Below are 24,418 nucleotides of genomic sequence, written 5' to 3' on the forward strand. Positions count from 1 at the left end.
TCTGTGAATTGTCGCGCATCCGCAAGCGCGTAGGCCCCGGACCCAGCGGGTTGCTTTCTTCATCAGTAGGGTCTTGCTGCAAACAGATGTCAGCTTAGCTGTAGACAGTGAGCTCGGTGACGTGGTTGGTTCGTGTCTGGCACGGTTTCCTCGTCTTTCACGAGCCTAACGGATGGTTTGCTGGCCAGGTTACTGTTCCGTGTTACGGGGCTCCCAGACGTATTTTGTCTGTGAGCACGATTTTGCGCTTTTTATCCTCTGGGTTGCCTGGAACAATGCCCATCCAAAAATATATATTTTTTTTAAATGTAATTTTTTTAAGTTTATTTATTTATCTTGAGAGAGAGACAGCACAAGTAGGGGAGGGGCAGAGAGAGAGGGAGAGAGAGAATCCCAAGCAGACTCTGTGCTGCTTCTGCAGAGCCCAGCGTCGGGCTCGAACTCACGAACTGTGAGATCCTGACCTGAGCTGAAACGAAGAATCCGATGCTTAACCGATTGAGCCACCCAGGGCCCCTGAAAAGGTTTTAAATAGTCACTGAATGTAATTGCATTTGGGATATTTTCCCTGTAGAAGAACGTCTAAGTTTTAGGGTAAACTGTGAAGTGACATTCTGGAAGTACAAAGGTAATGCCTCAACTATAGTATCTATCTGTCGTGTATTTTGTGTTGTGTATATATTTATACAGGTACATGTACTTCCTACTGTCTTTCCAAAATGAGGCTCATTTTTGAGAACTCACTAAAGTATCCTTTTGGACGGATTGGTAGATCTGAAATGACTTCGGAGTTTACAACTTGCCCCTTGTGTTTACATGTCTACTTCAGATGGGTTCGTGGCCCCGCCGCCCGCCCTGCCAGGGCCCGTGGACCAGTTTGAGGAACGGGCTCCAGCACAGTCCTTCGAACCGGCTGGCTTGTCGCAGGGTCAGTGAGCTGCACCCGGGTCGGGTTGTCTTCACAGCAGCCTTCGGTGTTCGTTTTAAGGCCCTTCCGAAGTTTATGATTTCAAACCGATAACTTTCTGCATGGATCGTGTGTGCGTGTGTGTGTGTGTGTGTGTGTGTGTGTGCGCGCGCGCGCGTACTGCGTGTGGCCGCTCAGTCGTCTGGAAGGCGCCTTAGTGACCATTCTGCACGTGGTTTGTAGCCGAGCAGTGGTGACTGAGTAGAAGGGGACTCTGGGGTGGCTGCGTAGATGGGCTCGTGCGCTGGATGCAGCACCTGTTCTCAGAGCCTGCCGATGTCGGCTAATCCTCATTCTAGTTCAGAGGGTAGAAATGTCCTTTTAAACATCTTTATTTGTAAAACCGACTTTTTTTATTCTTTTTAACCTTCTTTGTGTGTGACCGGAGTATCTTTTGTAGGACTCGTGCTTTCTGATTTGTTTCAGGCTTCCCCGTGACGGACCCGTACGGTCAGCAGACCGCGTTCGCGCCTGTCCAGCAGCTGCAGGACTCGAGCACGCTGGAGTCTCAGGCCCTGTCCGCCAGCTTCCACCAGCAGAGCCTGCTCCCCGTGCCCGGCTCTGACGCCATGAATGTGGTGAGTGTGCGTGGCGTGCCCGGCGCCGGCGCCTTCAGGCTTCCCTGTAACCTCGTGGACGTCGCTCACTTAGGAGGTCAGGCTGACGTCTCGTACCGACAGTGTCGCGTCGCCCGTGACGCTGAAACGTTCAGCATGAGCGTCTTCTCTTTGAAAACATTTAAACTTGGCTGAGAGATTTCAGTCCCGTGACGTGGGATTTTACAAAACTTCTTAGAACTCAGGGAAGTCAGTAACGTGTAATAACGTGAAGGATGTCATGTTGCGTTAGTGACAAGCTATGTGTTTTTATTTGTGGAATCTTACATCTCAGAATGGAAATACAAGGGATGCTGATGTCCTAAAAATAAATATTTGAATACATCATTTAAAAGTTTTACTCAGTCTGGGGCACCTGGGTGGCTCAGTCGGTTGAGCATCCGGCCTCGGCTCAGGTCACGATCTCACAGTTTGTGGGTTCGAGCCCCGCGTCGGGTTCTGTGCCAATAGCACAGAGCCTGGAGCTGCTTTGGATTCTGTATCTCACTCTCTCTCTGTCCCTTCCCCACTCACGCCCTGTCCCTCTCTCAAAAATAAATCAACATAACAAAAGTTAAAAAGAAAAGTTTTACTCAGTCTCATTGGAGACATTTAAGGTTTTGTTTTGGTTTTGATTTTTTCCACATTTGGAAATTTTTCAATAGTGAAGGAATGACCGGCCGATGAATGGTTCGCTTTCTGTGAAAGCCACTGTTGAAAACAGCCGGAGCCACCGTGGGTAGCTTCTCCAGCTACCTGGACCCTCCAGGCCTGGACCCTCCAGGGAAAATTCAGAGCACTTCTTCAAAGCTTAGAAGGCCTGTGGTCCAAATGCTGCATCCAGGTAGGACCTGGGGAGTGGATGACAAGCTGTCTCTCCCTGTGGTTCTGTGACAAGCGAGGCAGTGGGAGTTTATTCATTTTCAGTAACACGAGAGCAGATGAGTAATCTCTCATTAAGAATTATAAAAAATATGGAAAGGTCAACAATTTCATTCTTGGCTAGCCTTTGTATCAAAGCAAATTAATAGAAAATAAGTAAGTATTTACTAAAATTGATATGAATGATTATTTTGTTTTTTGAAAAACATTTTTTAATGTTTACTTATTTTTGAGAAATAGAGCACGAGCAGGGGAGGGGCAGAGAGAGAGGGAGACACAGGATCTGGAGCAGGCTCTTGGCTGTCGGCACAGAGCCCGATGCGGGGCTCGAACTCGTGAACCGTGCATGGGATGTGTATGACCTGAGCCGAAGTCGAAGGCTTAATCGACTGAGCCGCCCAGGCGCCCCTGAATGATTTTTATTATTAATCTAGCCAGATGATTATATGGAGCTACTTAGCGTTACTCCTTTGAATCTGCGTTTATAAATCTTATCCTTAGTTGTTGGTTGTTTTGCATTTATGTATAGATACTCAGGTAGTCTGCTTTATACTTGTGCTAAATTTTAGACAACTCGTTTGATCCAAGAGTCGTCCCAAGAAGAACTGGAACTGCAGACCCCACGCCCCGAATTCCTGGAGGCCGGGGAGGACCAGGGCCGGCGCTCCTACAGGTAGCTGTCTGCACGGGGGGCCGGCGGGCGCCGGTCCTGACCGCCACTCGCCCAGCGCACGCGTCACCCTTCCCAGGGCCTTGTGATTTAACTCGACGACTCTGAACGGGCTCTGTGCTCATCCCATTTTATTATAACTAAAGGATCGGAGACCAAAGAGATTAGCTTGCTAAGATTTCTACAGCTGGTTAGTGTTCGCCACCTGCCTGTGCGTTTCACCTGCCGTGCGGTGACTTCCTGTTACTGCCGAGAGCCACTGTTACCACGTTTTCAGAAAAACTTCAATTTGTTGGGTGTCTTTTTGTTCAGGGTTCTGTGCGTGCCGTATATATAACAGCCAAGGAGCACCGTGACCGCGGAGACTGCGTTTACATTCGCCTGTTCCTCATGCTTCCATTCCCTTAGCCATGTGCGCCGAGTGCCTACGGTGGCCGTGTGCTGTTCGGGACGCGTGCGATGCCCTGCAGAGTGGGCAGGCCACAGCCCAGCTCCCACGGGATGGGAACGCTCACAGGGAACTAGATAGACATACTCGTATACAATTAAATAGGAGTATTGTCTTTGTAGAGATAGTCTTGGCTTTATAATATTTTAGTAATTTTATTATTTGCTGAAAATACTTTTGAAAGTCTAAATTTAAATTTTTTCCACAGCCATTTAACAACAACAAAAAATACTTTATAGTTACTCTTAAAAAATGGTGAGCTATCTTATCTCAAGTCAGTGGTCTTAATTGAGGATTTTGAAAATGGCTAAGATTTGCCAATGTCATTAAGCTGTAATGTGTAATGTCACTCTCCCATTTCCATAGGTTTTGTTTTTCACACACAACCTCAAGTACCTTGAACTGGTGTTTTTATACAGGAGGTTTTTTACTTTTGGGAGCATATTATCCTGAGATCTTCACGAATTTGCAAATCCAACACAGTATTCGTGCAGTGGTTGCTAATTCGGGGATCTGAGATACACAGAGATGGGCCTCAGGACTCCTGAGACTCTCCTTCTGTTTTATTCATACTTTGATCTATTCAGCGGGTATTCACTTGCTTGTGTTTAAGTGGGATTTTGCATTGGTATTTTTAAGTGAGATTAATCTGATTGATGTTTTCTCATGATTCCTTTGTGACATGTGCTTGGTTTTCCAGGACTTGTGGCCTTGCATCATTTGTGCATTTATTCAGTGTTTATTAAGAACCCACTAGATTAGTGAGCAAGACAGAACAAAAGCTTCAGTCCTCAGGAGTTGACAGTCTAGTGGGAAGAGATGATAGCAAGATGGATGGGCGAGGTACACAGCAGATGGGGACAGAGACAGCAGGAAGGGGTGGTGGGTGCTGGGTGGCAGCCAGTGGGAGAGCAGGTGCTACTGTCCTGGGACTGGTTGTAGATGCCATATCCATTCAGAAGGTGGGGTCTTCACGGGACCTCCAACAGGCAGAGGTGTGGGAGGAGGGGAGGGGCTGAGGACGGCCTCTGGGACTCTGACCTCAGAGCTGGGAGGGTGAAATCACTGCCCCTAGAAATGGGCCACCCCTGGGGGAGCAGGTATGGCACAAAGACCAGGACTTGGTTTCATGTCATCAGGGCTGGTAGATGAGGGGTGGCGTCATCAGGGCTGGTGCTGGGGAACAGCAAACGGTTTGCCCTCAGTGTTGGCCTCTGTGACCCAGGCCGGCATTGGACACGTGAGGGGACAGCTGTGTGATTGCACAGCGGGCAGGGTAGTTCGTGAGGCGAGGGGAGGCAGAGAAGGGTCCTGTCTCCGCGTGGACGGAGGCTGGTCCTGGGGCGGGAGCGTGACTGGGCGGGGGTGACGTCCTGGCTTCAGACTGTTCTCCGAGGGCCGGTGTCTGTCCACACAACTGCCGATGTTGTTCCCGTGCTGGAAATTGGTCATGATCTGTAGGTGTGGGCGCCGGAGGCTTCCTCAGCAAATGTTGTGTGGTGTAGCGGTACTCAGTTCTGCAAATGGAGTATTTTCCTCGGCTGCCCTATATACAGAGCCAGTCCCGACTTCGTTGGCGGAATTAGCTTTCTCACATCAGCTGGTGAATGCTGTTTGCTTGCTTTTCTGGTTTTTTCAAAAAGCAAGCTTGCGTCAGAACGAACTTTGGAAACGCATCTACATTTGCCAGTCTTTAGATCGGTGTGGACACTAGGGGGCAGTAACTGCATCTGCAGATGCCTGGTCCTAGGGAGCGTGGTTTGGAACGTGACTAATTTCCTACTGCAGGTAAAACTTGGAAAAGCTAGGGAAATATAATAGAAGAAGCTTTTCTAAATCTTTTTTTTTTTTTTTAGTTTTTAATAATATGTGAATAAGAATTTAGAAGTTTATAATTATTTTATCCTTGAAGCAATTTTGGTATATTCTGTAACAACTTAGGGGAAAATAATACTGTACGTTTACATAGTATTCAAAATAGATCTAGGAAAATGTGTTTTATGAAGTATTTTATAAACCAAAAGAGTATATGAACTGGCATTTCCAAGTGTCTGGACTCAGGAATGATTCTGACCCTGAAGCAGTAGAAGGTTTCACAGTGTCTCCTGTGACTTAGTAAAGAAAATAGTACGTGATAAATTATCTTCCTGTTCTGTATAAAGGAGGAGTTTCCGGCCAATCAGATATTACGCCTGCTGGGGATCGGTACGGGATTTACCACCATTGAAATAATAAAATACGTGTAAGACCACAGGTCCTCTGAGCGGAATTTGATCTTATGTGATAATTTCTGTAATGGCGATGCCTGATTGTTTCCTGGTGCAGATTGTTTCTCTTCCAGTCTCAGGTGTCCGATCCGAGTGAGCTCTGAATGAACGCGTTCTCTGCTTTTCACTCTGTGTTCGCAGGTGTGAGTACTGCAACAAAGGCTTTAAGAAGTCCAGCCACCTGAAGCAGCACGTGCGGTCGCACACCGGGGAGAAGCCCTACAAGTGCAAGCTCTGTGGCCGTGGCTTCGTGTCCTCGGGCGTTCTCAAGTCTCACGAGAAGACCCACACAGGTCGCCGTCTGCCTCGCACTGGGGTTTTGTGGTTTTCGGTGTGTTCGTGGAGGGGCGCAGCCATCGCCACCCCCTGATCCTAGAACGTTGTTGTCATAGCCCAAAGAAGCCCTGTGCCTGTTGTGGCCCCTCCCTGTTTTCCCTCGGTGCCCTCCCAACCCCAGTGTCCCAGGCAACCACACATCTGCTTCCGTGCGTTGGCCTGTTCTGGACATTGCATGCAGGGGGAAACATACAAGATAGGGCTCCTGGTACCGAGCATGTGTGGGGGCCGGTCCACATTGTAGCGGGTGTTAGCAGTGCGTTCCCTTTTGTAGGGATAACCTTCCCCTGTGTGGGTGGACCCTCTCATTATCACCAGTTGTTGGTCCCGTGAGTTGTCCTTAGGCTTCTAGGAATTAGCCTGCTGTGAACATGTGCATACTTTTATGTGGACCTATGTTTCCATTTCTCTGTTTACTGGTGAAATTGCCCGGTCATATGGTAACTCCGTGTAACCCTTCGAGTTGATCAGCCTGCTTTCCAAAGTGGCTGCGCTGTTTTACTTTCTACCAGCAATGGATGAAGGTTCTGGTTTCACTCTCTTGTCAACACCAGGCCTATCGTGTGTCCCTTCTGTTATGACTGTCCTTGGGAGTGTGTGGTGGTGTCTGATCGTGGCTTTGATTTGCGTTTCTCTAGTGGCTAATGGTGTGGAGCATCTTTTCATGTGCGTGTTGAGAAATGGCTATCCTCATCCTATGTCATTTTTAAATTAGATAATTTGCAAACATTATTGCATTGTTTAAAGAGTTTTCAAAATATATTCTTTATCAGATCTATGATTTGCCGTTGAGTATATTTTAAATATATTTAATTTTGTATTTTTATTTTATATATCATATCTGTTTTACATCAGTATATTCTGTATAAGGCTTTATCTGAAAATAAAAACATACAGACAAAACAAGGGAGCGGTCTGGCGGGCGCTGGGAAGACAGGCCGAGGGCAGGGCCCGTGAGGGCAGGTCTGGGGTCCTGCTAAGGAGTCCGCTGTCCCCGCAGCAGAGAGCAGCCTGTACGACTCCTGCAACGAGCAGCGGCTGATGGCCGCTGTGGTCAGTCAGGGGGGCCTCTGTGCCCTCAGTCCGGAGAAGAGGGTCCTCCCATCGGGCCCGACTGGAGACTGAAGCTGTACAGAGGGGCTGTGGGCCGCTCCCCCGTCATTTGCTGTGGGAATGAGGAAAAAAGATGGATTTGAGAAAACGTCTCAAGGGTACAGTCCACGGCATGTTGTCAGTTTCAGTGTAGCGGACGGAGGGGCGGAGAGGACTTGGCGTTGGTCTGGAGCCGCGCGCTCGGAGGCTGTGATCGCACGAGAGAATTAGTAGGAAGATGTGCTGTCGTGGCCACGTCCTGGCACAAGACCAGGGCGAAGACGGTCTTGGGTTTTGTGGCTTGTCGAACGTATCTCTGTGTGCCCTCGAGTACTTAGGGCTGTAAGGTAACGAAATGCGGTTCTGTTGTCGCAGGAGTGAAGGCGTTCAGCTGCAGTGTTTGCAACGCTTCGTTCACGACCAACGGCAGCCTCACCAGGCACATGGCCACGCACATGGGCATGAAGCCCTACAAGTGTCCGTTCTGCGAGCAGGGCTTCCGCACCACGGTCCACTGCAAGAAGCACATGAAGAGGCACCAGGCGGCCCCCTCTGCCGCGCCAGCCCCGGGGGAGGCGGACGGAGGAGGTACTGCCCGCTGTGGGTGGAGGCCCGGGGAGCGGGTGCTGACGTGCCCAGAGATCATGTACGTGTCACCCCTTGCAGTGGTTTCTTTTCTGACGACCACGGCCCGAGTGCCCTGAAAACCAGGTTCGGAGAGGCGCAGAGAGGGAAACCCCCCGTCTCCGGTCACTGCACCCGGGGCGGCTGTGCACGTGGGTGGAGGTGCGGTTTCCCACCGGAGAGGGGTTCGTGCTCCGCATCGTGGGCGTGTTTGGTACCCGGCACAGGTGCGCGTCGGGTCCGGGGGCTGCACGCACGTCCCTCGTTTCCTCTCACGCGCTCCCCACGGTGCACGCACCGCAGCGCCTCTGCCGATCCACGTGGCGCACCGCGCGGTTCCACGGGAGCAGGCTGACCCCCCGAGTGGGCGCAGCAGCCGTAGGGCCGCCATTCCGCGCCGGCCAGACCGAGTCTTTGCAGCACATCCCACGGCGGCATGTCCACACCGCGCAGTCGGCGCCGCATGTCGCCGGGTGGGCGTGACGGGGCGGGGGGTGTGAGTCCCCGGGCTCCTCTCCCCGCTTGTGGCCCCCGTGTGCTCCGTGTTCAGCTGACCTCAAGGTCACGGTCGTCCCTGGTGGCTCCCCTGGGGAGCGAGTGCTGTAGCTAAGACCTCTGGTTTGGGGAAAACGTCTTTCAAACGTGCCTAACCCGCCCCAGGTGATAAAAACCCCGGCCTCCCCGCTGCAGGCCCGCTGCTCCGGCCGCTTCTGCAGGCAACTCAGAATGTCGGCCCCTCCTCCGTCACACAGCGCCAGCTTCCACCCTGCCCGCTCCTCGCAAGGCCTGGCTTTCCACTTCCGTCATGTAGGACCTCTCCCTGCGCTGACTTACAGATCGGGGGCATCCTCACACGGGTTCTGGAACCCTGTAGGGGGAGGGCGCCGCCTTGCCAGCTGACGCTGACCGCCTGGGGGCTCCCGTTGTGGCCTCGCCACCCCCCTGCGTACACGGCGTGCACCCGAGGGCCTGGCGTTCTCCTCGGTGGGGTCCCTGAGAAACAGAGCTCCGCGGGAGCCTTCTTAGCCGCAGAAGAAAAGCCGCTTGCGCTGGTTTCTTTTACCCAAACCTAGAGCCACTCGGTGGGGTTTAACCTGCTCTCGGCGTTGGGACAGTGAGTCTGTGTGGCAGACCCCATCGGATCCTGTCTCTTCCGTGCGTGGCGCTCCGTTTCGCTCGCCTTTCCCCGCCAGTGGCTTTGCCCTATGGATGGGGTTCCTGGTACTTTAAGTGTTCGAATAGTTTTCTCCGCATTTCGTGACCCGTGCTGGTGGGGCCACCAGCTCTACCCCACTGCCCCCAAATCTTTCCAAACTGTATTGTCTCCTTCACAGCCGACCTTTCCTCCCCCTCCCCTGGCCTCTCTCTTCCCTTCTCTCCTCCCTTCCCTCCCTTCCATCTTTGTCCCTTTATCCTGACGCGGCATCTAGTTAGTTTTTATCACTGTTGGGGTGTTAGCCACTGTCCATTTGGCGAGTCAGTGTTTCTGTTGAGTCCTTATTCTTTTATTTTTTAGCCATCTGTGCAGTTCTGACCTCCCTCCCAGCCAGCTCTTTTCCTTCTTGGGTTTTAATAGCACCTTCTTCCTGTTTACAATCCATGTAAATACATCCTCACGTCTCACTCAGAGAACGCTTATATGTATATGTTTGAATTTTTTTTTTAACTCTTCAATTAGGGCCTTTTGCTAATTTATCTCTGGTCTTCCGTCTTGGGCTCTGCTGATTTCTTTATGCGACGACATTTCAGGTTTTGCCCGTGGTAGTGCGTGTCTGCTTAGGAATGCCGGTGGCCCGTGTGGACACCGTGGGTCAGAGCTGTCTGCCGGCTGGTCCTTGGGCTCTGCCCCCACGGTGACCGCTGTGCCCCTTCCTCCCGGGGACCCCGCTAGGCCTGCCCCTGGACTAATTGAGCTTCCCCGAGTGACCCACTCTAATCCTACATAGGTGTTTGGTTTTAATATATTTGTTGTGTTAAAACCTAAGTTTTTATGATGATTTGGTCCTTCCTGTTTTGTGTAGATATGTGTGTGGAGGAAGAGGAAGAAAATCCCGAGAGAAACCCATCTCGAAAGGCTCGTCCCGAGGTCATCACCTTCACGGAGGAGGAGACGGCACAACTGGCCAAAATTCGGCCGCAGGAAAGTGCGACGGTGTCGGAGCAGGTCCTGGTGCAGTCGGCGGCCGAGAAGGACCGCGTCAGCGAGATGAAGGACAGACAGGCGGAGCTGGAGGCCGAGCCCAAGTTCGCCAACTGCTGCTCCTACTGCCCCAAGAGCTTCAAGAAGCCCAGTGACCTCGTGAGGTGAGGTCGCGGTGTTGCCCCGGGGGTTCGGGAGGGGCGTCCCCGGGAGCCTTCGATGCTGCCGTCGCGGGGGCCCTGTCGGAACCCGGTGCCTCGCGAGGGGCTGAGGAGTCTCCCGAGTTACGGTTTGAAGCCCGCGTAAATTTTGAGGCTTCCCTTTGAGCTCATTCGGGAAGTTGGTGAGAAATGAGTTTGCTGCGTGGATTGTACTCATTTCTGTAGAGCCGTGGGGTGCGGTGTCCCCCCTCATCCGCGGTTTCTGCTCGTTACCTGAAGTCAACCGTGGCCCATAAGGGGGCGACCCTCCTCCTGAGCTGGGTCACGTGCCCATGTCTGTCACCTGCCGTCATCTCACGTGGCCGTGTCATGATTGCCCGTCATCACGGAAGGAAGGGCGGGGGATGTGGCACGATCCGGTATTTTAACTTCTATCACAGTGTGTTGTTGTGACTGTTCCCATTCATCATCAGTTGTCATCAACCTCACTGGGCCTAATTTAGAAATCAGACCTCACGATAAGTATCAGGTATAGGAATGAACAGTGTAATACGGTTTGGTACACACACGGGGGGTCTTGGGCCGTACCTCCCGCAGAGGGGGGGTGCTGCTCTAGTTTAAAAAAGAAAAGAAAAGGAAATGAGTTATTTCTTGAAGACAACATGGTGCTAAGCTTTGTACATTTGCAAACAGCATCAGGGACATCCTTATCCCCAGGGGTGCTGGTGTGCGTAGGGAGTGGGGGGCGCAGGCTCAGGCCGGGGCGGGAGCGAGGGTGTCAGGAGGCAGCGTGCAGTTCACACCAGTCTGTCCAAGCAGTGACTGACGATGTGAGGTCAAGTCCAGCAGGATGATGCAGACTTGGAAACGGGACACTGAGGGCTGGGGGCCAGGTCAGCCTGCGGGAAAGACGGGGAGGTAGAATGTTCTCCTGCAGTCTCTGCAGGGTCGCTGTGGACGGGTCAGGATTAGGAGCAAGCTGGTAGGTTGGGGGATACCGGGCCCCCTGACACAGGGAGGAGCAGTTCGGAGTTGGGAGGCGGGGGAAGGAGCAGGCTGCCCTCCAGCTCCTCCTGAGCCCTCAGCGCCCTCCATGTGGGTGGGGCTGGTGGCAGAGCGGCCACTGGGTTGGAAGTGCTCATCAGTGAGCCTGGGTGACCGCTGGACTGCCCTGTTCTTCCCACCGCAGCGAGGGTGGCGGCGAGGGGGGGTGAGTGGGGCGACGGCGCGTGCCGAGGAGGTGGCGGTGGTGTCCCTTCTGGGCACCCGGAGGTCAGGTGCAATTAAGTGGGGAGTAAGACAGCAGAGCGTTCAGGGGGAGAGGACCAGGTCCTGTGATGAAGCAAAACAAAAGAAAAGCACAGCCCGGGACACCATCAAGTGAGAAAAAGTCCTTCCTGCTCCCCAGAGACGACCGCTGTCAACTGGTTCTTATGGGTTTTTCCCAAAAATGTCCACGTGTCACCATTAAGTTCTACAGTTTTATTTTTGGTACAGTTTTTACATATTGAGTCGTAGACACCCTTCTTTGTCTGTGCCTGCAAGCTTGTTACCTTCTTTTCAGTGGTGACGTGCGGGGGAATGCCAACTTTTATTTCATGGCACGCTTTCTGTCTCCAGTCACTACAGGAGCCCTCGCGGGTGCACCTGCAGGGGGGTTGGGTCACTGCCGCCAGGTGGTGCCCAGACTGCCCCCCTGACTGAGTCCTCATCTGACTGACGGCAGAAATGATAGCTTAGCGTTTTAATTTCCTCTTTTTCAATTCTGGGTGTGGGTGAAACGCTTTCCTGTGGCTTTTGGCTGTATTTCTTCTCTAAGCTTCCTATGCATTGTCCGTTCTTCTACTGTGGTGTTTCTGGTCTTATTGCTGATTTATAACAACTCTTCGGTTTAAGAAAAGTTAGCCCTGTGTTCGTCCATCTTGCAGATGTTTTTGTTTGCTTCTGAGTTTGTTTCTGCTGTTTTTGTGTAGATGGAGATCAAAGGTTTTATTTGGCCGAGTTTATTCAGCCCATACTAACACATATTTTTTACTTACAGGTATAGTTACGAATTTAAAATCATGAGATTGCTTGTAAATGTGTATAAAATTAAAAATAAAAACACTTAATTGTAAATGCTTTCTGGTTAGGCACGTGCGAATCCACACTGGAGAAAAGCCATATAAATGTGATGAATGTGGGAAGAGCTTTACTGTTAAATCGACCCTAGACTGCCACGTGAAGACGCACACAGGTACGAGCGGGCGCCTGTGCTCCACGTCGGTGCCTTATGATGGCGCTTTGTAGAGAATTTTAAATGTTCATTCATTTATTTTGAGAGAGACAGAATGAGCAGGGGAGGGACAGAGAGAGACGGAGACAGAGAATCCCAAGCAGGCTCGAACTAATGTCCTTTGAGATCACAACCTGAGCTGAAACCAGGAGTTGGCTGCTAACTGACTGAGCCCCCTAGGCACCACGATGGCATTTTGTATTTGTCCCCGTCTACCTTTCAAGATCATAGGAAGCTTAGAAGTCAGGAACCATGAAGAAATGGGTATAAAAGGAGTTTTGATTTCTGACTTGGGAGAAAGGATCCAGAAAACACGGAGGAAAAGGAGCCCGGTCTCCGATGCCGAGCTGCCCACTGTCAGTGTTCTTACTGCGCCTTGAATACCTTTGTTAAGAAAATTATTTCTTAGTCTCATTTAGGCCAGAGACCTTTGGTTTGTCGAGATTTTACAAGAACTGGGGATTTAGCCAAGCTGATTGTAGTTACCAGCTAATAATTCTTTTCAGGTGGGGGGAAATCTTATAAAGGAAAAACATTAATGTACGATTCCCAATGGCCATATTTTTCTTCATCTCATTTGAGGAACTGAAGGTTAATGGTGCTCATTAAAATACAGCGAGGCTTTGCTGCTTGTCCTGCACAGGGTGCCCAGTGGTTAAGGGGCAGGCCTGCACACCCCGCGCAGATTTGACGTCTGTGCTCACTTCCGGGCCATTTCTCGGAGCCTCTGGCTGTCGCGGGAACTGTGGTGAACTCTCAGTAAATGGGAGAGTTGTTCATGTGATTCATAGGATTATGATCGTGAAACTCATTTATATTCTTAATTTTTGGTTCCCAGCAGAATTGACCAAAAACGTACAAGGGAATTTCACATGTTTATGTAAAGTCTTATGATTCTTTTCTGATGGGTTAGTGTTTGGAATTTAATAGATAGATACAGGAACTTAGCGTGCGCCCCTGCTGTGGGCAGTGTTTCCGCTGGTTCATCGGGTGCTGTGTTTTTGTCCCTCTCGTGTGACGCTGTGAGCCGCCAGGACCAGAAGGGGCCTCTCACCCAGCCAGTGCCAGTGGTGTTCACGATGGCTCGCACGCGGGGATTCTGTGTTGGCCCCTGTGCCTGAGGCCCAGAAAGAAAAGTCTCTGTGAGAGATACCTTTCAGGCCTCTTCCTGCACTCCGGGCTCCCCGGTGACCTCTGAGGGCCCCGAGCAGGGCTGGACAGCTGGCCTCCCTAGTCCTGGGGTGGGTCCCAGCATGCCCGCCCAGTTAAATAGAAGTCAGTATTGTTTCTGGGAGAAATAGAGAGAAACAGAAAACCGGGATGCTTTTGTCCCCCCAGAGCCTCTCTGGGGCAGGGTAGGCGGGTGACCGGGCCCTCGGCCCCACCTCCCGGCCTTCGTCATGCCCTTGGCTCAGAGTCCCAGGAGCTGAGCATGTGATCCACACCTGTGGCCACTCCCCACCTGCGCAGGTGTCCCGGGGGCCCCCCTGCAGAAAGAAGATAGACGTGTGCTGACACGTACAGGTGCCCTTTGTAAACCGAGGGGCGAGTGACAGCGACACGGGGCTGAGCCGCTTAGTGACCCCACCCCGGGTCCTGTTGAGGCTTGGTGAGAGGCGGGGCAGACGCCCAAGTGCTGTGGGGTCGTGGACGCAGGCTGTGGCGGTGCTCACCGCGAGGAGGTCTCTGCGCCAGCACCCACAGAACAGGGTCCTCCTTGACGTACCTGGCCCCCCGCCCCGTGCCGGCCGCTTGCGCGTGGGTGTGGTGCGTCGTGGGCCCCGCTGACCCTTGACCTTTCCGCAGGTCAGAAGCTCTTCAGCTGTCACGTGTGCAGCAACGCCTTTTCCACAAAGGGGAGCCTGAAGGTGCACATGCGCTTGCACACGGGAGCGAAGCCCTTCAAGTGTCCGCACTGTGAGCTGCGCTTCCGCACGTCCGGGCGGAGGAAGACGCACATGCAGTTTCATTATAAACCCGACCCGAAGAAAGCCAGGAAGCCCGTGGCCCGAAGCCCGTCGGAGGCGCTGCAGCCCTTAAACCTGCTCAGCCCGTCAGCCGCCGACCCCAGCGTGTTCGTCATGAACAACTCTGTCCTGACGGGGCAGTTCGAGCAGAACGTGCTTCCGCAGGGGCTGGTGGGCCAGGCCATCCTCCCTGCCTCCGTGTCGGGTGAGCGCCGGGCCCGGGCGGCGCTGGTGTGCCGGGAGGGGGGCCCTCCGTCCACGACGTGCGCTTCTCTCCCTTGAGGTCTGCCCGTGTGAGGCAGGTGGCAAAACGTACATTTCACTCTTGAGACGAGTCACCCTCCCGTCCCTGTTCGTCCCGCCACAGCATCTGCTTCTGAACACTCCACGGTGCTCTGAGCTGCTTTTTCTGGGTTTACGTGCGCCTCTTGCTCTGCACCCACAGACCTGACAGTGACACACGTGACCGGTGACTCCCATCCGACATCGTGTGTGCTGTCCTAGAGTTCTTTAAATAATCGCTCTCGGGTCACGTGGGTCACCCAGTGCTTGAAAAATAGGAACTTTCAGCCATTCGGGCTTGTCGTGCACTTACGAGTCACAGAGTGAGTGTCAGCAGCCTGTGGATGTGACCCGTGGGGCCATTAAAGATACAACACAGCCGTGAGTTGTTGTTTTAGACCTTGGGCCAGTCGGCGTAGTCTCTTTGAGCCTAGTGGGCTCGTGTGCTTAAAATGCGCAACATCACCTATTTCAGAGGATGCTTGGTGTTGGGTGAATTAGATCACGCGTGTGTCTGGTGGCGATATTAGTATGCGTTAACTACATCCATCACGTTGATGTACGAATAAGACCGTGTACACAAAAATTCCCATACGGAAATGAGGGGTTTTTGTTCTGTTTTGCTTTCTAAGAAGCCTTTCAGATATGCAGTCATTCCGGGTCTCTTCCTCTGCAGCTGGTGGTGACTGGACAGTGTCTTTGACGGACGGGAGCTTGACCAGCCTGGAGGGCATACAGTTACAGCTGGCTGCTAACTTGGTCGGGCCAAACGTCCAGATCTCTGGAATCGATGCCTCCAGCATTAACAACATCACGTTACAGGTACGCCGCTTCTGAGGTTTTCTGGGCTTTAATTGGTCAAAATCGCACGTGAGCGCGCGTCCCGTCACAGGTACCTTGTTACACGATCACACGTGAGCGCGCGCTGCCCGTCTCAGGTACCCGTTTTGCCTTTCAGATTGACCCAAGTATTTTGCAGCAGACGCTACAGCAGCTGCCAGGGGAGCCCGGCCTGGCCTCCCAAAACAGCACCTTGCAGACACAGGACAGCACGGTCCCAGCCAGTGTCGTCATCCAGCCCATCTCAGGCCTGTCCTTACAGCCCACGGTGACGTCTGCCAGTCTGACCATCGGCCCGCTGTCTGAGCAGGACCCCGTGATGACCACCAGCAGCGGTAAGCGGCAGCAGGGGGGTCCAGCTCCTTGCTTGTGGTCACGCATTTGCATCTAGGGCTCCATGGCTCCCCTTTCCTCTCCTTACCAAGCTCAGCGAACACGTGGAGCGTCCCCAGCACACGCGCACTTTTCCTCTGCTAAGTGATGTGCATTCAGTCTACGCACATCCTTTTCCGCCTGCACGTAATTCCCGCGGTCCTGTTGCCTTCCTGTTTCTAAGGCGTCTTGTCTTTCCGGATGAGGGAATTCTACACGTGGTTGATGTTTTCTTCTGAATCTTCTTTTAAAATAACAGCTTTATTAAAATATTAACATATACGATTAAAATAACATTAAAATAACATATATGAAAGAAAATTACTATTCTTTTAAGCCCAGCTTTGTTTTGTTTTGTCACGACGACCAGGGACTCAAGACCTCTCTCAGGTGGTGACGTCGCAAGGCCTGGTATCCACCTCCAGCGGCCCCCACGAGATCACCCTGACCATTAACAACTCGAGTCTGAGCCAGGTGTTGGCGCAGGCTGCCGGGCCCGCTGCCGCGTCGTCCTCCGGGTCCCCGCAGGAAATCACCCTGACCATCTCTGGTTAGTCACTTAACGTCTTAAACGTCCTCCCCCCACAGTTGAAGTGTGTCTTAGTCGTATGTATGTGTGTTTTCGGCAACACCGAATTTTGCGCATAGCCGGTGCTCCGGAAGTGTTGGTAACACGTGTGGGAAATTCAGGCTTAGCGAAAGACCGTCACAGTTGAGATCTAACCAGAAGTTAAAAGTGAGAGTTCCTCACGTCCACTCTGAGACCACTGTTTGGCCACCTCGCTCTGGTTAGCAGACAGCAGGAAGCCGTGGCTTCATGTGCCGGTTTCCTGCTACGTGAAACTAGAGGACTGTGGTCGGCACAACCTGAGCGCGAGGACGCTCTGGGCGCCTCCTGACTTCCCAGGACTCTGCACAGACCGTGTGGAACAGCGTTAAATGTGGGGTAGAGCACCGAAGAGTGGAGAAACGGGAAGATGATGGCCTTTGGCAGTGGAGGTCACTCGAAGTTGGCAAATTGATCCTGTGTGTCAGCCGAGAGCAGGCGTTCCGTGTCTCCGGGCTGTCACGTCCACGACCAGACTTCCCTCCGTCTGTGTCGTGTGTGGCCTAGCTCAGCCTGGAACACGTTTTACAGTGGTGCGCTGCCCACGTGACTCTTAGCTGTGAGCCCTTTGTGGTCATAAAGAGTCATTTTTAAATTTAGCAGCACTTTGTATGACCCTTACTATGTGCCAGGCGCTATTCTAGTGACTTTTACAAATATGAACTCATTTAATATTCATTCATTCAAGCCTCATAGCAACCTTATGAGGCTGTTGTTACAAGTGAGAAAAACGTTTCGCTGGGAGGCGAACGCTGCCCCTGGAGAGAGGGTGTGATGGCAGAAGGGGAGCGTTTTCCCTTAAACACCGGGGAGGGTGGAGGGCGGACCAGGTAACGCACTCGCGCTTCAGGGAGATTCCTGCAGAGATTACTATTGCAAAAGGAAGAAAATTTACTTAGAAGAAAACTGAAGAAAGCTTGCTTTCTTAGGGAGCATCTTTTCCTTTTAACGCGTGTGAGAAACTTGAGGAGCTTTTCTTGGAGTTTTGATTTTGAGCGACGTGAGTGATTTTAGACGCTCTTAGGCAGTGGAAATTAACTTTCAGTTTTATAGAATTCAGTAACCTTCCTACTTTTGTTATATGCATCTGAATTTTAATGTTTTTTATGTTGAGAAACCTTTGTTGATCAAATTAACTTTTTGGTGTGCCCTCCGTGTATGAGGCATTGTGCGAATCCTGTACAAAAGGCACATAATCCAAGATTCTGGCTTATACTTTAGAAAGTGTGTTATTTAGCTTATGGGTTGTGCTTCTGTTTCTCCTGTATTTTCCTATCATTGATCATGTAGATACTTTGCTTATTGGCATATTCAGAATAAGGAAGTGAATTTAACTAATTGTTTAAAAGTTAGCTTAAAAGGTTTACCCTAGGAGAAATCTTTAAATCAGTTGATGAGAGGAGGTTTGCCCAAACTTTGGGCCGGAGGCTTCTAATTCTCAATTCTCATTGTTACGCATCATGAGAATTGTCAAGTCACAAGTCAGCGTTTCCTTATTCCTTTTCCGTTCGGAAAAGGCTATAGGAAAACAGTTTGCGGTCTCTGTAGAGATTTTCAGTTATTTTTTCCATTAATGTGTATAATTATAAATGCTTGTCGGTGCTAGAAAGCAAAACTTTGATTAAGCTTTGTAGACTCTTAGCAATTCAGAAGTCAGTTGAGAAAAAAATATGGGGTACAAGGCAAGGATAGCCCCCGGGCTCCCCAACTTGTCTCGTGCCTCTACAATAAGGTCCTCTTCTCTGACGGTTTGGTCCAGTTTTCAGTGAAAAGTTATGTCAGGCAGGGAATCAAGAAAGTGATAACCTTCATCCACAGATCCTTTGAAGACGGGTCTGCTCTTCTGATAGGAGTTTGCGTTTTTCCTTTTGCCCGTGCTCATGCCCACAGCACTCGGCTTCATTTCGTGTTCCTGTGTCTTTACCGAAGCGTGACGATGTCGATACTTACACAGCACGGTGGCAGTGCAGCACTCCTTTGTCTTTTGACGCTTTCCCCCTCCGGTTTAGTCTTGCGTTTGCCTAACTTGGCAGCAGATGTTTTTAAAGTAACTCGTTCACGTCCAGTCTTTCCAAAGATTCCGTCAGCAGCCGTTCCCCTTCTCTGTTCGTCTGTTTTCCATGCAGTTTGCTTACGCTTATGTGACTCCTGTGGCTATCGAAGCTGGCATCCGCGGGCGGGTCTGGAGGCGAAGGCCAGCGCTTCCTGGAAGGCGGGTGGCACAGGTCCCTCCCCTCGCCCGCCCTAGTGCCGAGTGTCCCCGCCGCGCAAGCCCGCTCGGTGGCGGCTGGGTACGGGGGCTCTAGGGTCACCTGCTTTTACAAACATACCTAGCCACACCTGCCAGTCTATCACATTTGGAAGTATTTTCAAGTCAGTTTAAGTTTTAGTCAACAAAGTGTGTAATTTTAAGTGCCTAAATACGGAGTTAAAATAGAACTCTTAGGAAGCACTTAAAAATACTTAACAGCTTAAAAAATGGGAACAAATACTGTCATTTAGGGAAAATGTATTGCTGGTCTTTTCAGTTTTTCTAGGAATATTATTAAAAGTGAAATAGCTTTAATTTTAATAAGATGTTATTATGTGCTTAGCACACGTGCCAGTATGTAAGTTAACATGTTATTTTCAGATACCACAGTATTAATTTCCATTTAGGTCGAGACCTCATTCAGCACAATTCTTACGGAAATAGTGACCTAAACGGAAGCATAAGATTGTCAGCACCTGCAGTCAATGATCAGTGTCCAGGTGCCACCCTAACCGGGGCAGTGATCAGCTGCTCTCGTGGAGTGTACCACTGAGCTCTTCAGGTGTGCACGCGGCTGCTGGCTGAGCCACGGACACAATGTGCCACGGCGTGGCCATAGGGCTGTGCCCCCGGCCGGCGGGCGGGAGCAGGACCCCCGTGTCATCTGTGCTGTCACGTGTCACGTGATTCTATACTCCCTGGCCTTACCCGTGCGTGCGGGGTTAGCAGCCGAGCTGAAATTCTGCTTACCAGGGAGGGCAGGGGAACGGTCCTGTTCCGACACACGAGGCGCGATGGAGTCGCGCGAGTTAGCACGTGGAGGGCTCGTCACAGAACCGTGCCCTGTTCCCCGTGCGGGAACCCAGCCCGTTCCTCCGCGCCCTGCAGCCTGAGTCTCCTGTCACCCACCGCCGTTAGGAGAACGCAGTTTTAAAATCGCCTCTTGCTAAGCTTTTCAAGTGTAGAGTTCTATAAAAACTTAAATGAGCTCCAGTAACATAAATGACAGCTTCACAAGTAATGGTCAACGGTTTCCAATGACATGCCTGTCTGGTTTATCTCCCCTTGTAGAGATCTTGTTAATTTCTTAGCCTTCTTATTTTCCAACTCTCTATATCATTTTTTGAGAGGAAAAATTTAATTTTTACATATATTTGGAGGCGCAGCTAGGCTTTTTTTCTTTTTCATGCTTATTTGAGATGCTTTCTTATCCGGTAATTCATTTCTTCACTAACAGACTGTATAATGTGGACTGTGTGATAAGAATTGTACTCAATCTGGGAATAGAATACTGAGCAAGGCAGACGTAGCGCCTTTGCACTTAGGATCCTAGGAACTAATAGGACACAGGCACTTCCTGAGGAATCCGTAAATCATTGTAAACTTGTGGCGGTAACGATGTATAAAGGAAAATAGGTCATCGGTCCTGGGGGATTTGACCTGGTTGGGACAGGGCTTCTGTGAGAGTGGGGCTGGGAGTGTGGGGGCGTCTGTCCACCCTTGTCGTTTGCTGAAGCATGAAATGAGGCCTGAGTGGTTAAGAACTTTGTCTGAATCCCGTGTCGGCAGATCCGGAGTCTGGATTTCTGGCCCGTGATGTCCCCTCTGTATCTGATCCTTGTGTCTCGTGGGCCGGAGCGAGTGGCCGTCCGGCTCCGGTGCGGACTCTGTTCTGGAATGCTAGCCATGTGAGCTCTCTCAGCCCGCTCCCCTGGGGCCGTGAAATCTCGTGTCTCCCTGGAAGCTCTGCTTAACATCTTTTTGAATCCTGGGCAAATGGTTGGAAAGACCAGTGGTTTCAGGTGTTTCAGTTTACATGGAGTGGTTTTCTTGTGCTGCTCTGGGGATCCTGGGTGTTTGCTGGTGCAGCAGATAATTGAAAATGGGAGATGTTCCGATCAGGATGGAGAAGTGGATGGCCTGAGGGCCCTGTTTTGGCCACCAGTATACTTCGTTACAACACTGTCGTCTGGTTAGACAGGAAGTGTTTTCCCTTGGGATCGCCCCCGCACAGAGCCGTAGAGCCTTGCGTGCAGGGGAGGGTCCCTCGTGCAGTAGAGCCGATCACAGCCAGTTGTGCGTAAGGGTCTTGGGTGTTATACACTAGCGTTTCTTTGAAAACAACAAACGAGCCCTTTTCCATGATTTAATTATTTTTCCCTTTGGACTTACTGTTTTAGAGCCAGCTGAGAATACTTTCTTTTTGATGTCACTTGAGCTTAATTTGGTGCCTTATTCAAATTTATTTTCCAAGGAATTTAGTGAAATAAAAGTTGAGCTCATAACGTGAACACGTTTGTTTAGTGATGTAATAGCAGGTGTCATAAACCCAGGATCGAGTTTATACGACCAGGTCAGTTGTATTATGTTCTCGTGTACCTTTGCCATCTTTGAACGATTCCAGATACAGGAAGAAATTCTTCCACACGCTGAACTACTCAGGCCTTGATAGCTGGCAGCTATTTTGAGAGGTTTGCGTATCCACTGGTACCGGTGATAATGCGGGAGCTGACCCGTCAGTACAGTACAGGGCGGGACATTGCTTCTTGAAAGGGCGGCGTTTTCCTGAGCGTCAGAGTCACTCCCAGACCAGGCTTCAGGCCACACCGTGCAAGAGTTGAGACCAAAATGACTTGGACACATGACTTAGACATGCCTCTTCTAAAACCCTCAGTGATTTTACAAAACTTCTGTTGCCAGCCAGTCCTTTAGACCAGAGCAGGCTGGCATGCCCGTGACTGTTCTCACTTGTAGTTCTTTCCATCTTGCTCACAAGATGGGCTGAGGCTCCCCAGCCCCCCGGGACGGCATGCATCCTGACCGAAGCGTTGAAAAGAAGTGTGTTACGTTCCAGGGGGCTATACGGGAATCAAAGTACTGCAGTCAGCGTTTCACATGCGAGACAGAAACACGAGCTTGTGCTCGGGTGTCTGACACGGGGCCGAAGGCCATTTCTCTGGCTCCACGGGCGTCCGCGACAGCATCGGACACACGTGCTTGTATCAGAAAACGGTCAGATGTGACGCAAGTACCCTTTCAGAGGCTTGAGATTTAGCACAACTTTTTAAGGAATTGATCTCAAACGGGAATCATCTTTTTGTTCTTACCCTCGTCCACTGTTAAGATAATTTTGATGAATAAATTGGGTTATGCTTTCAGTGAAAAAAAGGAATTCTTTCCTTCCTTTGTAAGGTTATTTTAGCCTTGGTGTCTTCTAGATTTAAGTATAATCAATTACTTATTTCCCATTCCCCATTTGTTGGGTACATTTTATAATTAAGGAGGACATTCTCCCCACTTTCTCCTTGGAAACGAATGGCTGGACTGTGTGTTTCCCTGTTCCCGTGACCCCCCCCCCCACCCTTTCTTGCCACATCTTTGTTTATCTCAAGAAAAAACTGATCTCACATCCTTTAAACTACTTATGAAACTTTCCCAAATCGTAATTAAGTTTTCTTAGAAGCTATGAAACCTTATCCCAACAAAGATTGAATACAGTGTTGGGTTTGAGGACCGTAAGAGATTTGTTAATCCTTTAGACGTTCCTGTTTTTGGAGTTAGAATCATATGCCGAAGTAGGACCTAGCCGTCTGTGGTACAGCCCGAACGTTTGTGCTTCAGAGCCGGTGAATGAAAACTGAAAGTAAGACTTCGCAGCCTTTGCTCCAGTATTCAGTCTCAGTTTCCATGTTGAGAGTATTTGAGTTAAAACTGTGGTTTCTGAGCTTTAAATAAATCTTTTCCCGTAATTTAGAACTATATATTGAACAAATGTGATTTAGTTACTTAATTTCATGCTGAAGAAAATTCCATTTTTTCCTACTCACATCACCTGTTTTTGGACCATTTTGAGGATTGAAATTGTACTTGAGCTGATATCCTCTTTGTGGGAAATGTCTTGAACGAAGCACGCACGTGAAGTGCACCCCACACTTGGACAGAGACGTGAGCTCCAGGCGTTGTGTGAGGTTAGTGTCTCCACTGGCCCGTGTGTCAGGATTCGCTTCAGCGAAACGACACACAGGCTTCTGTTTTCTCGTTGCGTTTCTTGTGCTGCACAGCCCTGGACCCTCTCCCTACGTTAATAATCGTCAGAGAGAAAGACGCTACTGGTGGGAGGGGAGAAGAGGTCTCGTTCCTTTACTTCAGGAATTCCTTTACTTCGGGTGAGGTTTGACCAAGTCTTGGCCATCCGAGGAGCGGCTCTTGGCTTTGCTTCTCGTAGATCTAATCCTGGCGAGCCTGGTGCCGGCACGCCTCTCTCCGCCCGGCGCTTTGACAGCCCGGCCCCCGTCTTCTCCTTAGTGATTTTGACCGACATCGGTTCACCCGTCTGGTCACTGCCACGTTTTACAGGATCCTTCTTTTTAATCTTTGCCCACTCCTGTTAAAATCATGCTGGTCTGCGAGAGTAAGGGTGCGTGGAGGTGAGGTTAGAACACGAGCTTGACCGTCGTGCTGGTAACTGGAGTGCTTAGAACATACACCCTCCACAAATCCACACTCCTCCGGTCCTAGCGTGTCTTAGCAGTCCGCTCTGCGCAGATGCCCGGCAAGGTGGGAGGGGTCCGGCGAGGTTGTCTTTGGAGCCCCGGTGGCTGTGCAGAGCAGAGACTCCTAGCCTCCTAATGGTTATACTGCTTTTGAAGGTTCCAGGTCTGTGCAGCACAGTGTGGGACTCCAAGAGTGTGGATCTATGGAGGCATTGTATTTGGAGGACTCCAGTTACAAGTAAGTAACCTAGCTTCCCTGTTGGCCCCTGATCAGAGCAGAGGCTCTGGACCGATGTGACCCAAGTCACTGCCAAGGATCCTCAGGAGTCTCTTTTTGTTTTGTTTTCACACCTAATGAGGAAATAGTGTTTTCAACTCTGCTGCAGTTACCATCTTGGTGTATCTGTAGCACCGAGCCCAGCGGCTGACACCGTGGATGATAAGTCATGTTTGTTAGGTGAATGGAAGCCTAGATCGTGAGATTTGTGCGTGCGTGTGTGTGTGTGTGTGTGTGTGTGTGTGTGTGTACACGCATGTGCATGTGTGCTATGCTTACCAGTGAAACCTCACAAGCGTGTTTTTGTCGGTGCGGACCGCAGGCCCTTGACACCCCGTGCTCAGCCCTCTCATTTGCCAGTCGGGTGCATGAGTTTCTGTTTCGTAGAAGAAAAGGCCCTCCTTTGCCTGATTCTGTCCCAGATACCTTCCTTTCTCTTCTCATTGGCTACAGGGGGAAAGTGTCAAAAAGTCTTGTTGTCTTTTCCAAAGAAGAGTAAGATATCACGAAGGATAAATTAATGTTTATAGGGCGCATGAGGTTCATTTCAGACGAAGCAGACCTAAAGGAAGTGGAGGGGAGGCCTCGGCAGAGATGGTCACGTGAGCTTTGGAGCCGATCGGTGCTCAGGGGGTCACATTCGGTGCCTTCAGGCTGCTCTCTGGTCCTCGACGGGGACGGTGTCCTGGAAATTCTTGGCAGTTTCCTTCTGCCTTAGCGGTAGTGACTAGGACTGTAGGGTCATATTTTTACTCTTCTCGTCCTGTTTTGTTTTTTCTCTACATTATACTTAAGCAGAGTGTATTTATGTATATAAAGATATTTAGGAACTATAGAAGCCTTGCCATGAAATGGGAACAAAAGATTCTCT

The 24,418-nt window shown here is 50.7% G+C and overlaps 1 protein-coding gene across 7 annotated transcripts in view; it reads left to right on the top strand.

Annotated features, from left to right (window-relative positions):
• Positions 1 to 24,418, top strand: part of ZNF236 (zinc finger protein 236) — a 106,896-nt gene that overhangs the window by 65,426 nt on the left and 17,052 nt on the right. For 6 of the 7 annotated variants that reach the window (XM_042962868.1, XM_042962869.1, XM_042962870.1 and 3 more), the window contains 11 exons: positions 830 to 928; positions 1,394 to 1,545; positions 3,015 to 3,118; positions 5,972 to 6,123; positions 7,634 to 7,846; positions 9,904 to 10,186; positions 12,316 to 12,419; positions 14,265 to 14,630; positions 15,384 to 15,529; positions 15,666 to 15,882; positions 16,290 to 16,469. In XM_042962868.1, coding sequence (XP_042818802.1) covers positions 830 to 928; positions 1,394 to 1,545; positions 3,015 to 3,118; positions 5,972 to 6,123; positions 7,634 to 7,846; positions 9,904 to 10,186; positions 12,316 to 12,419; positions 14,265 to 14,630; positions 15,384 to 15,529; positions 15,666 to 15,882; positions 16,290 to 16,469 — 2,016 coding nt within the window. Of the gene's footprint in view, positions 1 to 829; positions 929 to 1,393; positions 1,546 to 3,014; positions 3,119 to 5,971; positions 6,124 to 7,633; positions 7,847 to 9,903; positions 10,187 to 12,315; positions 12,420 to 14,264; positions 14,631 to 15,383; positions 15,530 to 15,665; positions 15,883 to 16,289; positions 16,470 to 23,426; positions 23,509 to 24,418 lie in introns of all 7 variants that reach the window. The other variant, XM_042962873.1, reaches the window with a different exon arrangement.

The sequence above is a fragment of the Panthera tigris genome, chromosome D3 (genome assembly GCF_018350195.1).
Source record: "Panthera tigris isolate Pti1 chromosome D3, P.tigris_Pti1_mat1.1, whole genome shotgun sequence".
Classification (NCBI taxonomy): Eukaryota; Metazoa; Chordata; class Mammalia; order Carnivora; family Felidae; genus Panthera; species Panthera tigris.